Source organism: Dipodomys merriami, unplaced genomic scaffold, assembly GCF_024711535.1.
Source record: "Dipodomys merriami isolate MVZ:Mamm:240054 unplaced genomic scaffold, mDipMer1.0.p SCAF_59, whole genome shotgun sequence".
Lineage (NCBI taxonomy): Eukaryota > Metazoa > Chordata > Mammalia > Rodentia > Heteromyidae > Dipodomys > Dipodomys merriami.
The window spans coordinates 5,061,720-5,075,927 of NW_027206168.1; the positions used below are offsets into that span (position 1 = coordinate 5,061,720).

Genomic DNA, 14,208 nt, shown 5'->3' on the forward strand with positions numbered 1-14,208 from the left:
GTCTTCCCCAGGTCTGTGTTCAGCAGCCTCCTTCCTGCCCCCTGCCCTTCCTGGCTGACTCAGGGCCTCTCATTTCCTTGTACTTCAGCAGCAGAAGCTCCAACTTTCCCAAGATCCTCTCCAATCTCCACAAGCCGTGGTCCATTCCAAACTGGCTGGCTCTGACCTGGTGTCCCTGCACTCTCTGGACTCTGTCCTATTCCTGATCAGAGCTCTGCTGAAAACCATGTCAAGCCTCAAAGTCAAATCATGTTATCATCATGAAAAATTAGAAACAAACTTACAGATAGGAGAACAGGGCATTGGTGGGATCAGCCATAAAGCTCCCCCAAGGGGACAGCACATGGCCATGGGACTAGTGTCATATCAGCCTTCTCAGTAAAAGGAGGTATAGCCTTGATATATTAACATCACTAACTAAAGCTGATTACAAGATAAACTATATAGCATGGCTCAATTTCCCTATAGGAAGGACATGGAAAAATGACTCCGTAGGTATACTTCATTACTGCATGATGAAATTGAGATTTATATTTTCTTTTTCTTTCTTTTTTTGGTCTGAGACAGGGACTTGAATTTAGTATCTGATGCTTTCACTCACTGGCTAGTGCTCTACCAACTTAGCCGCACCTCCAAACCTGTGACTGACATTTCCTTCTTCGTAATTATCCTTTCTCAAAGAACATGGGTTTTTATCATGATAAACCTCTTTAAAAAGTCTGAAAATAGAGGAATCATATAAGTAGACCATTTCTTCCTTTGAGATCTTTCCCTTTCTTTTTTTTAAATTTAATTTAATTTTATTTGTGAACATACTGTACAGAGGAGTTACAATTATGTGGGCAGGATAATGCATACATTTCTTACCAAGCATTGCAGCCTCCTCCTTTGTTTACCCTTCACATCCCTTCCCAGCCTCCCCCCTCCCCAAGATCTTTCCCTTTCTGCTCCCCATGTTGATCACTTCTTCCTCTGTACCTTTGTTATTGTATTATATTGTATCTCTGTATTGGCATTGCTGCCTGATGTGTCTTCTCTCCTAGTTTCTGAGCACTTTAGGGATTTTGCTCTTCAATTATGATATTTAAGGCCTGGAAAGCTTAATGCTTAGTAAGAGAATTTTTGAAGAGTTAAAATCATCAGCTAACACACCACTGCCCAGGGCTGGCATGGTGAGAGGCAGGAACTCCGGGAGGGGACATTCTCAGGGTGGCTAGGTTGAGGGTAGTTAGAGAGCACTACACTTCCAAGCTCCCACTTGGATTCAGGTTGACTGCCTACAACAGACATAAACAAGGAACCAGGATTGCAGGGAAAACTCAACATTTCTTCTCAGACACCTGTATTCTGAGGTGATGAGAAATGGTCTCAAGGCCAAGGTCACTGAAATGGGGAAGGGAGTATCTGAAGTGCCTGAGTGACAATTTCTCAGAGAAAGCCAATGAAAAGAGAGGCCCAGAGGCAGGATTTTCTGAGTCTTGGAGAGGTTAGGGCCATGTGAAGATCAGCATGAAGTTAGGAGAGTGACCAGCAGAGGAGGTGGTGGCCATCTTAGAGCTAGGAAGAGGGACAGCAGGACTAGGCAGGTCTGTCACACAGTCGTACCAAAGCTCTTGGGTGGGCAGACAATGGACGTCAGTTTGGGCAGTTAGAAGTCACCAATGACCTCCATTCAGAGAAATGGGGTCAGATTGAGCGTGTTTCTGGTACAGCACAACGGGGCTCTTGAGACACAGAGTAGCTGGAGGAAAGGGTTTGGTGGGATACTCACAGAACTACTCCAGGGAATCTCTGTACTTGTCTCTGTGGTCCAATCAGCTGAAGCCTCTTCACATGGCTGCAGAATTTAATACAGAAAATGGCCACCAGAAGCTCCATGTCTGTACGGAGGTAAATTCTGGCTCTCCTGAAGCTTTGCATAACTTGGGTCAGAAACTCTTCATCCTGAGTCTCATAAAAACAGTGAAGCACTTTCAGCGAAAATGGCTGCTGGTACCTGGATTTCATCTGTGCCCAATATAGCAGCTCCCGTTTCTCCATCTGAGGCAGTTGGTGGGTAATGGATTTTATCTCTTTTTTTACTTTTTCACTTAAAAGACCAAAGAGGAAGTGAATGGTTGGTTCTTCAAACAGGCTATGCCTTCTATACTCTACTTGCAAGTCTTTCTCTGCTCTCTGGAAGATAGGATATTCATCCCATAAGGCAAAAAACACTGTTGCCAGGAACTCCTGGAAACATAGGTGAGTGAAGCTGTAGCTCATAGATTGGTGTTCTTGAAGGATACCAATCCCTATGAAATTGGAAATGACATCCTGTCCTAAATCATAAATCCTCAAGTCATCTATTGTGAATATAGTCTTTCTAAAACGGATGCCTTCAGCAGCCAGAGAGCAGATCCCCCTGAGATGTGTCCTCAGGAGCTGGGCTGGGAGATTCTGGACAAGGTAGTGCAGACAGAGGGCTGTGGTGGTTTGGGGGGTGAGTGGAAGCTCCTCCCCGCGCTCCATCTGTTGCTTGAGGCATGTGCAGACCAGCCACGACACCCAGGGAACCAGACACAGAGTCAAGAGTTCGGAGTTTGACTCAACCAAGCTAAAGGCTCTGAGTGCTTGGCTCTCATCTGGGAAATATTTGTAGAAATATTCCTTCCTGCTGAACTCAGCAAATCCCAGGACTTCCACCTGACATGGCTGCTTCAAGAAAGGGACAAGCTTAGAGAGAGCTGTGGTCCGCGCTGTGATGAGCAGGGAAGCCTCAGGAAGCATGATTCTACTCAGCAAATTGCTCAGTAGTATGTAAGTTGGCTGACGCTTGCTCCAGTGCAGACCAAGGTAAGATATCTTCCTCTCTACAGTCCAATGTAGCTCATCCACACCATCTAAGATGAAGAGCAGCTGCTCTGGCCTAGACAGGATCTGATGAATGGGAATTTCTGGGACAGCTGGGTCCTTTTCAAGAAGCTCAGCCAGACTTGAAATGCCACGCTGGTCTAGCTCCCTGCAACTGATGAAAAAGATGTGCTGGAATCGGTCCCTGTACAGCCACCCTTCTTCCCAGGCTCCTCTCATCTGCCTGGCCAGAGTCGATTTCCCAATTCCAGCAGGCCCATATAGTATGACTGTTGGAGATTGTCCCTGAGTGTCTAGACTTGGGCCAAATAAATCTCTGATGTCAATCAAATGTCCTCTCTTCTCCACTTCATCCTGATACCAGCTCTTCCTGAAAAGGGGCTCCTGGTCTTTGGGGTAAGGTTTTTGTAGAAGTAGCAGTTGAGTGAAATATTCATTTTTCCAAGGGAAAGACTTCTTTGTCTTCTGGTTCTTGGATCTTATTTTTCTGGCTTCTAAGTAAGGGAGGGTAGAGGGAACATAAATGAATAGGTTAGAATGATTTATGATTTATTTGTTTGTTAAACAATGATGAACTTTGTGCAGACTCTAAGCTACATATCACATCAGCTGCAGACCGTGGAGCATTCTTGGTAGCACAGTGAGGGAACATGAACTTAGACAGAGAGGATTTTAGTTCAAATTCTGATGTGACCAAACCAGATGCATGAATTTCTTTCCTTTTTAAAGTATGTATCAAGGGCACTGCTTCAGTGGCTAGAATAAAGACTGAATTTCCACTGTTTTTTGGTTTCTCATCTCTGACTACTTGAAGGCTATGAGAGCAGGCTTAGATAGTTGCAATGAATGCCTATAAAACATACTTTGGGTGGTGAGGTATAGGGCCTTGTTTTCGGGGCCTGGAGCTCTCTCTTAATTTTTTCACTTGAGGCTGGTGCTTGACCCTTGAGGCATATTCCCCCTACTGGCTTTTTGTTGATGAATTGGAATTAAGAGTCTCATAGACTTTTCTGTCCAGGCTGGCTTCAAACTGTGATTCTCAGATACTGAGTAGATAGGATTACTGAAGTCTAGCAAAAACCAACATCCTATTGTTCTGTCTTTACAAACATATCTCTACCTGTGCTTCTAATATTTCAAAAAATGCCATATGGGTTTTGTACTTGTTCTGAGATGCTATTTTATTCAAGTGCTCCACCGAAGAATTCCCTGAGAATTTAAAGTCAGGTGAAAAAATGCAATTCTTTGTTGAGAGGTGACATTGACCAAGACCCATTGTATTCATTAACTGCTTTGTTGAATGGCCACACCTTTATACAGCTAATAAAAATATTTAAAATGCATTTCTATAGAATCAGCCTTTTCTTATGTATGAAAGCTACCATTAAATCCATTTCATATATATCCATTGTGGTACTTGCTTGGACACTCATCACTAATATAAATATCTTTTATGCCTACTAATTTGTCCTCCCACTTTTTTCATTTCAATTTTGTGTGTATATCATTTTAATGGTTAGTTCATTTGCATGTTTCTGTAAGATGATTCTAGTCCTTTCTTCCTTCCTTGCTTTTTCCTTTCTTCCTTCCTTCATTCCTTCTCAAGCCAGATAGACTAAGAAAAAGGGAAGTATAGTCAGCTTACAACAAATACAGGAGATATTCCTTCAATTCCATTAAGATTATGGGAACAAAGTCATTTGGTGAAACAGGAAAACTTAAGGAAACTGAGGCCTGGTGAAAGAAACTTGGAAATATAGTATTTAGAAACATAGAAATGGTATCATTGCTTCAAGAGACAACAGGTTGCATTCATTCCTGATGGATGTATTTATGTATGCCTTTCTGAGAAGAATGCCTTCCCAAACTTAAGCCACCTGGCTTAAAATGCAAATAGCCAGGTGCTTCCTTATCTCAAGGATAGGATTTGTTTTTTGGCAGGATGCATTCTTACTTGGAAACTCAGAAAAGAATGCCAGATGTGGTTAGAGTAAAGACAAAGAAACCAGCTTTGCATAACTTGAAATGTAGACCCCCTGCCTTTATCTTATAAATGCCCTAACAGGCCAAGGAGCAGTATGTCTTTCACTATAAGTGCAGGCACTCTGGGGCTGTGGGTTTAGCCCAGGGGAAGTGCGCCCACCTGGTGCGCGCAAGGCCCTGGGTTCCATTCTCTGTCCTGGAAAAAAAAAAAAAAAGAGCATGCACTCTGTTAGAGTGTGCTCCAGCCCTTCTGAGTGTTTGTCTGCTTGCTTGCTTGTTTACTTAACAAAGCTCTGCCAAGTTTTCTTACCATATTGACTTGTCTAGAAAATTTTTGCAATCAAAGTCAAGGACCCTAAATGAAGAATTCCTGCATTTTTTTGTCGGTAGTGGGGCTTGAATTCTGGTCCTAAGCGCTGTCTCTCAGCAATTCAGCTCCAGGGTAGTGCTCTACCACTTGAGCCACAGCACCACTTCCAGCTTTTTCCATTTATGTGGTGCTGGGAATCGAACCCAGAGCCTCATGCATGTGAGGCAAACCCTCTACCACTGAGCCAACTTCCCAGCCCCATGAATTCTTGCATTTAAAGGAAACTACTCAACTCATCTCCTCCCAGTGACACTTTCTTCCTTCTTCCCTATTTTGGATGAAGAGTGGTATGACTTATGAAGTTAGTCAATATACATGGAGCATGGACCACATTTTAGAACCATGAAGTCTATGAGTTTATTCCTAAATTCATGTAGAACAAATCCTATTAATTGAACATCTCTAAGATTTCCAAGGTGGCATCTCCTAATGCTGAGAGGCAGTATAATTGATGGTTAAGACCATGCCACTGGACCCTGTGTGCCCGTGGCTTTGGTGTACCTGTGCTCATTACCCAGATGTCATAGGGCATAGGACTTCAGTGCTTAATAAGATAGAGATGTGGACTATGGTGAAGGAGACAGTGATAGTTTAATTCCAGCTCTGCCACTAACTGTGTGACTTTAACTTTAGAGCTTTGCTCATCTCTACAGCGGGACAATAGTTGTCTTTGTCACAGAGTGGTTGTGAAATTGTAGAGCATGCAAGTGAAGCCCTGGGACCAAGGCCTGACCTGGAGTGAGGTCATTTGAAGGGACATGACTTGTTCTAGACACTTGGGTAGAGAGATGCTGAGGGCCCCTGTGGGACCCAAATACTGCTCTCCTGATCCCAGCCTAGTGTCCTGCCCACTAAGCCAGGTGGTGTGTTTCCTGTGCTGAAGAATGAACCTGCATTTTAATACCCCAGGCTTCTTGGAGGCAGTGTCAGAGCCCATTGTTGAGACTTCCAAGGCAGGGTTGGTAGAATTATTTCAGAGGATTTCTAGGTCTTTTGTGTTCAGTCTTTCAATCAGGTCCCCAGGGGATTGACTCTTGGTTCATACCTTTGTTGTTCTCCTCAAAAAAAAGTAAAGAAAGAAAGAAAGCTGGTGCTGGTGGCTCATGCCTGTCCACTAGCATTTTAGGAGGCTGAGAGCTGAGGAATACAGTTTAAACCCAACCTGGGCAGGAAAGCCTATCTCCAATTAACCACTAAAATGCCAGTGGTGGAGTTATGAGTCAGGTGGTAGAATGGTACCTAGCAGATGGGAATGTGTCTTGCTTTTTTTTTTTTTAATGAACCCAGTGTGGCTCCCAGGGCCTACTGAGTTCTCCCCACCTCCCTAGAACCCCTTATTGTGAACTATCATCTGAGCAGTTCTTGAGAATGCACACACACTTTGAATCATCTAAATTTAAACCATCCTTTTTAGCCATCTAAATGTGACCTAAATGTTCATCATAATGAACATGACTGCCTTCTACTGTCCACCATAACACCATTCAACATGTGTCCTTGACAAATTATACTTAAGCTTCAGATCCCTTTCCTTCCCCACTCTTTGTTTCTCTGACCCTGCTCAGTGTTGCACGGATTCTTCTACAATAATGATTAAAGCCTGCTCATGTCTGCTGAGGTCTCTGACTTCTTCTTGATTGTTCCTAATGCTCATGATTCAGTTTCCAGCAGATGGCTCCCTCCCCAGGAACAGTGTTGCCCTGGAGGATTCTGGTCCTTGTAGGGGATACAACATTTCTCTATCTCTCTCTCACCATCTCCCCTCTCTTCTTTCCTCCCCAGAGGCCTTCTGAGAGACAGTTGGTCCCTCCTGCTTACTATAACTGAATGATGGTCAGAAAGGGACCTGGAATCCCTGGTTCTAGCTGCTGAGCTGCCAGGAAAGGATGCTAGGCCTTGACCTAGGCATATTGACTTGACGGGCAAACTCAGTTGTAAGAGCCTCTCTCTCTCTCTCTCTCTCTTTCTCTTTCTTCTTCTATCTTCTCCTCTTCTTTCCTCTCTCCTCTTTCTTCCTCTCTCTTTTTTTCTTTTCACAAATAGTGGCTTTCAGAGAGCCAGACCAACAGGGGGGATTTTGCACCCCTTTGAGCCTACTAACATGGGGGATTTTGCACCCCTGTTCATCCCATCCAATTATCCTCCCCACCCTGTGGCCAAATTGTTGGCTGTGTGCAACTAGAAGCCTCCATCCACACCAGCTCATGGCTTCAGCTGCCTAAGTAGGTGAGGGAAGATCTTGACCTAGGTCTTTATTGACTGGATTTGTAAACTCTGTTTGTTAGCTATTTCCTCTAGCCCCACCTCTCAATAAAAGTTATACCAGAGTTGTTTGTTTTTATTGAAGTCAATGGCTTCACAAGGGAACCTTCACAAACCTTCCCCTGTATTGGGTGGCGTGGCTGTGACAATACTCGTCAGTGTCCTTGTGAGCCTCACCTTTCTTCTATGTGAACTCTGGGAGTCAGTGGAGTAGCATCCAGAGCCAGACATCCAGGCTCCTAACATTGATAACACCATTCCTTGTAATCATTTTTTATTCTTTCTTTTTAATCAATTTAGTAATGTCTGTAGTCAGATCTCCTGGCTTCTGCCAGTGTTAATTCTATCTATAGTGATCATTCTTATCTTAACCTTTTTATATTACTAAAAAATATTTTCAGAATTTTTTCATCCATCTCATAACAACTATCATACAAGCCACCACCAAGGAGCAAGTCAAGGCCATCCTACTACAGTAGGCTACTACTAAAGGCTTCGCTTAACACCTCCCTGACCAATGCAGAACTGGCCCCTGAAGACCCCGGCCCCAGTGACCTCTTGGGGCCCCTAAGGCAGAAGGAACTAGCCAGAAAAGACCACAATGTCCTTCAACTTTTTATATCCCTTCAGGGTCTCAAGTGATGGGAATCTGTCTTGATTGTTTTTATAACCCAATGTGCTCCCATGGCCCACTGAGCTCCCTTGCCCTCCCTGGGACCCCTTATCAGGAACTCCCATCCTGAGTAGTTCTTGGGATCTTCTCACCTAACACAACATAAAATTCAAATCACAAACACACCTAAATTTAAATCATTCTTTTCAGCCACAATAGATGGCAATGTAGACTTTTGGCCTAAATGTTTGTCATAATGTCTACTTTACTGTCTGCTACCCTTGACCTTAACTCAATTCAACATGTGTCCTTGACAAATTGTACCTAAGCTTCAGACTTCTCCCCTCTTTGTTCCTCTGATCCTGCTTCGTGTTACATAAAGTCCATCTGCAGCCATGATTAAAGCATGACTTGTCTCCATTTGATCTTTCTGAACACTCATGACTCAGTTTCGTCACAGTATCCTTGAGCAGAAAAAGCTCAAGGACAGTGCCCAACCCCTGTGTTCAAGCCCTAGGACCATAAGGACCTGAACACACACACACACACACACACACACACACACACACACACACACACACATACACACACACACACACACACACACACACACACACACACACACACAGAGTCAGTCAGGTTGGCCTCACCTATGTGGTAGTTTTCACCTGCTTTAGCAAAAGGCCGTTGTATCTCTAATATTGTTAGATTTCTTGACATTGTGTCACATCCATAGACTTTTTCTGAATGGATGACCCGTGTATCTGGGGATGTTGAATGTTGGGCTCCTTGTCTAGTGATTGATGTTGTTGGCGTTCCTGAGTGTGATTGAGAGAGAGGTTTTCTGGAGAGAAAAATGACAGGAATGAAATGAGTTAGGAGATTTGCTAGGGCAGTTGAGGAACTCCATGTTTGATGTGATTTGGGGGGACCCTTGACAGAGAATGGCCTATGGGGAAGGACACAGTGAGGTTGGAGGCTTATTAAAGGCAGGGGCAGGAGACAAGGCACTGAGGCTGGGTTTCTTTACATTACTTAGGAGCCATGTCTTAGCAGTGGGCACTAAGATCCTACAAATGCCCTGCAGCCTGTACACAATACCCCAAAAACTCATGCAGAAAGTGAAGCTCTCATATGTGCTGCTAGGAAAGGTTCTGATCTGAGATACAGGGAATCCATGCCCATGTTCTGGTTTTCACTGCTCCTCTGTGTAATTACCATTCCCCTCTCAGTCTTGGCACTCACATGGGGGGCTATGAGCTTCCACCCTGCAGTTATATGAATCGTGATCAGAACAGTAGCAGTGGCAATAGCAAAAGCAATAGAAGCACTCCTAGTTGTTGAACATTGGACTCTGGTAAATGTTTACTATAGACGATCACTTTTACTTCCTACAAATCCAAGGGGTTCATCTCTTCATTTTACAGATGAAGAAACAAAGGCAGACAGTGAAGTGATTTCCCCTTCAGCTCCCAAATATGTGTTCATAACTTCATTGCTGAGCAAGCACTCCTCTTGGAAGCTAGTCTTGAACTCATATCTATCCCTGTAGTGCCATTCTGAATGGCAGTCTCTCCCCTGTTCAGCCCTGGAAGACTTTATCCTGGGTGTTATGGCAATCACATGGGGTCTGGGAATGCACTGGAGTAGAAGAAAATGTGGGACTCTGTTGTCCAGTAAGGCCTCCCCAGTCATCCTCCCAGCTTTGGCCTAGGGTGAGCTGGAGTCCTTGGACTAGGGCCATGCAAGTCACCACCTGAGGAGAAGTTGGCAATTAGGTATCAATAGTAGTGGGTTGGGGTCTTGCTTACTCACTTGATATCCACAGCCGTTAGGCCTTGGGCCACAACTTCCATCGGCCCATAGGTGCCACGTACCTGGGGTTAGATCCTTGGCTCCGAACTAAGCCATCAGTTCTGAGGTCGTCTTCATTCCACTTGCTTTCTGTGACTGAGCCATTTTTCCCCTGGAGGTGCTCTTCAGGAGTGCTTTGTTGAGCAGACATAGCTGGAACTCTTCTAGAGCCTGCTTCTGTGGTAGCTCCAGGTGGTGGCCCCCAAAGCTTGGCTTGTTCCCTGTACAAGATCTCCTTAGAGACAAACACAGAGGGTAGGAAGTGAAGGGCATGAGGCAGTCAGAGGACGAGATCTCCCTGTGCCTTGGGTCCTACCACTTCCGAATGTGAGACTCTTATTGTGTATAATTTCTGTTTGCTGGGTAAACAACTCCTAATCAGCATTCAGAACCCAGTCTGTAACCCCCAAGGCATCAGCTAAAAGATGGTGTGGGTGGAGGGCAGCAGAGAGATAGGAAAAGTCATAGTAAAAAGGAGCCCTGGGAGACTGGAAAACACTCAAGGTGGTCAGATTATGTGGGGCTCCTGGACAGGGCCCAAGACTAGTCAGAAAATGTGAAGTGGAGCAGGAAACAGGAGGAGGATGGGAGGATAATGGATCGGAGGCTGCAGGAGTAAGGGACAGCAATATAGGGGAGGGTGGTACTCACTGATTAGCATTAGGATCCTTGCTGTTCCATGCTTCAAGATTCCTGAAATCCCTTCTTGAGCTTCAGTGCTTCTGGTAGCCTGTGTGTGCTGTGTACTGTGTGTGTGTGTGTGTGTTTGTGTGTGTGTGTGTAGATTCAATGCTAAGGCTAAGCTCAGAGCTCAGGACTGCACTGGGCTGCCCTTTTTCAAGTGTCTTCAGAAGTCTTTAGGTCCTAAGCCACAAAGAAATGAGGAAATACCTTCCTGTAAGCCAAGCAGGAAGTACACGTCACTCAGAAAACAACCCCCACAACTTCGAGGGTGTGACCACGGAAGGGGCTGTGCCAGGACAAACCTCCACAGCAGCAGGTGCATATATAGCACACAAGGCACACAAGCGTCCTGCCACCACCCAGAACTTGCCTGCAGAGCTGGGGCACAGACTCCAGCCCAGGACTGGGCTCAGGATCACAGGGCCCTGTGTCTACACGGCAATTACTAGTGGAAACTTTAGAGCTGGGCCAAAGGTTAGTTACTGCTTCATCACCACAAACCCAGGCAGGAGGATGACTAGCACAGAAGTTCTTCCTCTGTCACATGAGCAGCACTCCAGGGCTGCAGAATTGAGAAGGATGTCTCATCACTCCATCTGCTGCTATGAAATTACTCTGGGAATTTTCTGTTGATGTCTTTGTTTCCTCTGGGCTAGGAGACCCCATACCTGATGAGCTGCCTCCATGTGCTTAGACCCTGACTTCCTAGGTGATCGATTCATTTATCTAAGCCTTCACTTGAATTTTTAAAAAAACATTAAATGGGAAATTGTAGGTTTTCTTTTTCATTGTAAGTTTTCTAAGAAACAAAAGCTGTTGAACACAGATCTGACCTTTTGGATAGTGTATCTTTTCTTTTGTCTTCAGCCTACATTACTCTGGGCAGTAATTGATTGCCTGGGTACCAAACTCTTTTGTTGGCAGACCTACGCAAAGAGGTCCACTTTTTGCCAGAGAAATAATTGATGTATATCAAAAGAAACACCATGACAATAAGTGAGAGGGTCTGGAGGCACTGCTCTAGGAACAGTAGTGGGTGCTGAGGACCTGAACTTATCATGGCTGCAGGTGAGAGGGACACAGGTGTGGCTGGAGCAGGTTGGGTTTTGTTAGCCTTTCTCCTGAACACAGTGGTGAATGATTGCTTTTTGTTTTTGTTTTGTTTTGTTTGTTTTTTTTAGGACAGAGAAAGGAGATTTATTCCATAGTCATGATGGAAAGATAGCACTTCAGTACATCTTCAGCAATCTTTAGAGGTATAGAAATTAGCTTCATATTAAATAGGAAGAATTGGGAACAGAGGATAAGAGTAGTATACATAGTGAAAACAATCCTAAGCCACAGGTGTGTCTTGATTGACCATTAGCTCAGGCTTGGTCCCAGGAAGGATTCTGGAAAAGTCATGGTCACTTTATTATTGGAGAGAACAGGAGTGATTTAGGTCTCCTGAACTCTAAGATAATAAAGAGAAGACATGGTTTGCTGGAGGGGCAACTTTGCTTCCCATGTAAGATGGTTGTCATCATTGAATCTTCTCTTTTCTCTGGTGAACAAATGATGTCAAAGAAACTGCAGCAGAGAACAGCTCAGATCACAGGACAACCGAGACAAAGCAGAACTTTTAGTTCACTCACAGTATCCAGCAGAGCACCTTTTAAGTGGTTGTCTATTAAAATGTCCCCCCTTCTGTTTGAAAGTTCCCCAGTCTGGAAGAAACTATACTTGCATGGAAGGAGACAAACCACTGAAATACGTAGGTCAGAATATAAGAGGAAATAAAAGTTCGGAGGATATGCAACTGAATCAATTTTCTGAGTTCCTCTATTTTTCTTTTTCTGATACTGGGGCTTGAATTCAAGGTCTGGGTGTGGTCCCTGTGTGTTCTTGCTCAAGGCTAGTGCTCTACCACTTGAGCCACAGCTTCAATTCTGGCTTTTGGGTGGTTCATTGGTGCTAAGAGTCCCTTGGACAATCCTGCCTAAGCTGCATTAAACTGTGATCCTTAACTCTCACCCTCCCTAGTAGCTAGGATTATAGGCGTAAATCACTGGTACTGGTGCTCAGCTGAGGTCCTCTTCTAAATAATCCCATGTGAGCATGGACTATTAAAGATGTTGGGAAGCCAAGTGCCAGTGGCTCATGATTGTAATCCTAGCTACTCAAGAGGCTGAGATCTGAAGATCAGGGTTCAAAATTAGCCCACACAGGAAAGTCTGTGAGACACTTATCTCCAATAAACTATGCAGTAAAAGCTAGAAGTGGCATTGTGGCTCAAGTGATAGAGCACTAGCCTTGAGCAAAAGAAGCTCAGCACCCAGGCTGAGTTCAAGTTCCAGGACTGGTGAAAAAAAAAATACAAATGTTTGGCTTTTCTTGAGTGGATCCTGCAGCAGCTGGCACAGTGCTACTGGCATGGTACCTTCTCACAGTACCCCTCCCCAGTCCAGTCAAATACCCTATTGTGGTCTTGGCAGCTTGCTCTTCTCCATCTCTTCTGCTCTTCTCCATGTGGGCTCTCATAAGGGCTCATCTTATTGGACTTCCTGAGCACAGAGATGTTCATTCTAACTCAGTCTTGGAAAATCTAGACCCACTGTTGGGTCTTTGTCCGTCCTACGAAAGACGGACAGGGTCCGAGGAAAGGTAAAGTTTGGCCGCTCCCCCATCCCCCAGCCACCCTTAGCCCAGGAGACTATCAGACCCAGCAGGGAGTCAAGTCAAGCAACAACTCACTTATTAACATAGAGCAAGCCCTTTTTAAAGCAAAAGACTGAGTGGGAGGAGAGGAAATGGAACCAACTAATCACTGTAAAGGTCACACCTTATCATGCACTTAAGCTTACAGGAGCTTTTTACCAACTGAACTAGACAAATCAGGCTCTGCCCACTCAACTTCCTCTCAGGGCCATCTTTGCTTCCTGTGTTCCCCACATCCCACTAGAGGTTCAACTCCTGGATTTGGACTCAGCCTATATCTCTTTTTGTTGATCCTGTCTCCGAGACTGCCCCCTCCCTATCCTATCCACCCATATATCCTTACCAAAACTGACATCATCCTGACTCCTCCCTCAGGGCTGTGTTTTGAATGTGTCCCTCAAGTTCATGGATGGGAACATTAGTAGTGGAGAGGTGGGAAAATTAAAGAAGTAAAGGGAAGATGAAGATTAGCCCCCATGAACAGACAATGATATCATCATTGCAGAAATGTTTATATTATACTCAGAGAGGGTTCTGTATGGAATAAGTTTGGCCCCTTCTTGATCTCACATGTGTGTTCTTTGTTCCTTCCACCTTGTGCCATGAATGACAGAGCAAGAAGTACATTTCTAGGTAGAGGCCAATGGACTCATTATTTGATATGTTGAATTGAAACCTATTTGTACAACCACTTAAAGATAAAAAATATTTTTATAGATAAAAAGAACATGAAATGATCTCTCCCTTCTATAGGTATTTTATTTCAGCCAAACAAAATGAACTAAGACATTTGCCCGGCCTGAGGGCTAATCACTTGACAATGTTTCCCTTGTAGCTCATTTTTCTATTATGTGCTCGCCACTTCTTAAGGCTTCATCTCAGTCCCACAGCCTGA

The 14,208-nt window shown here is 44.4% G+C and overlaps 1 protein-coding gene across 2 annotated transcripts in view; it reads right to left on the minus strand.

Annotated features, from left to right (window-relative positions):
- LOC138813312 (NACHT, LRR and PYD domains-containing protein 1-like) overlaps nt 1-10,793 on the minus strand; it is a 30,865-nt gene extending 20,072 nt beyond the window's left edge. For both annotated transcript variants that reach the window (XM_070001704.1, XM_070001703.1), the window contains exons 1-4: nt 10,584-10,793; nt 9,956-10,167; nt 8,729-8,922; nt 1,772-3,344 (exon numbers count right to left, since the gene is read on the minus strand). In XM_070001704.1, coding sequence (XP_069857805.1) covers nt 1,772-3,344; nt 8,729-8,922; nt 9,956-10,083 — 1,895 coding nt within the window. In that variant the 5' untranslated portion in view covers nt 10,084-10,167; nt 10,584-10,793. The remainder of the gene's footprint in view (nt 1-1,771; nt 3,345-8,728; nt 8,923-9,955; nt 10,168-10,583) is intronic.
- Between the last annotated feature and the right edge of the window lie 3,415 nt (nt 10,794-14,208).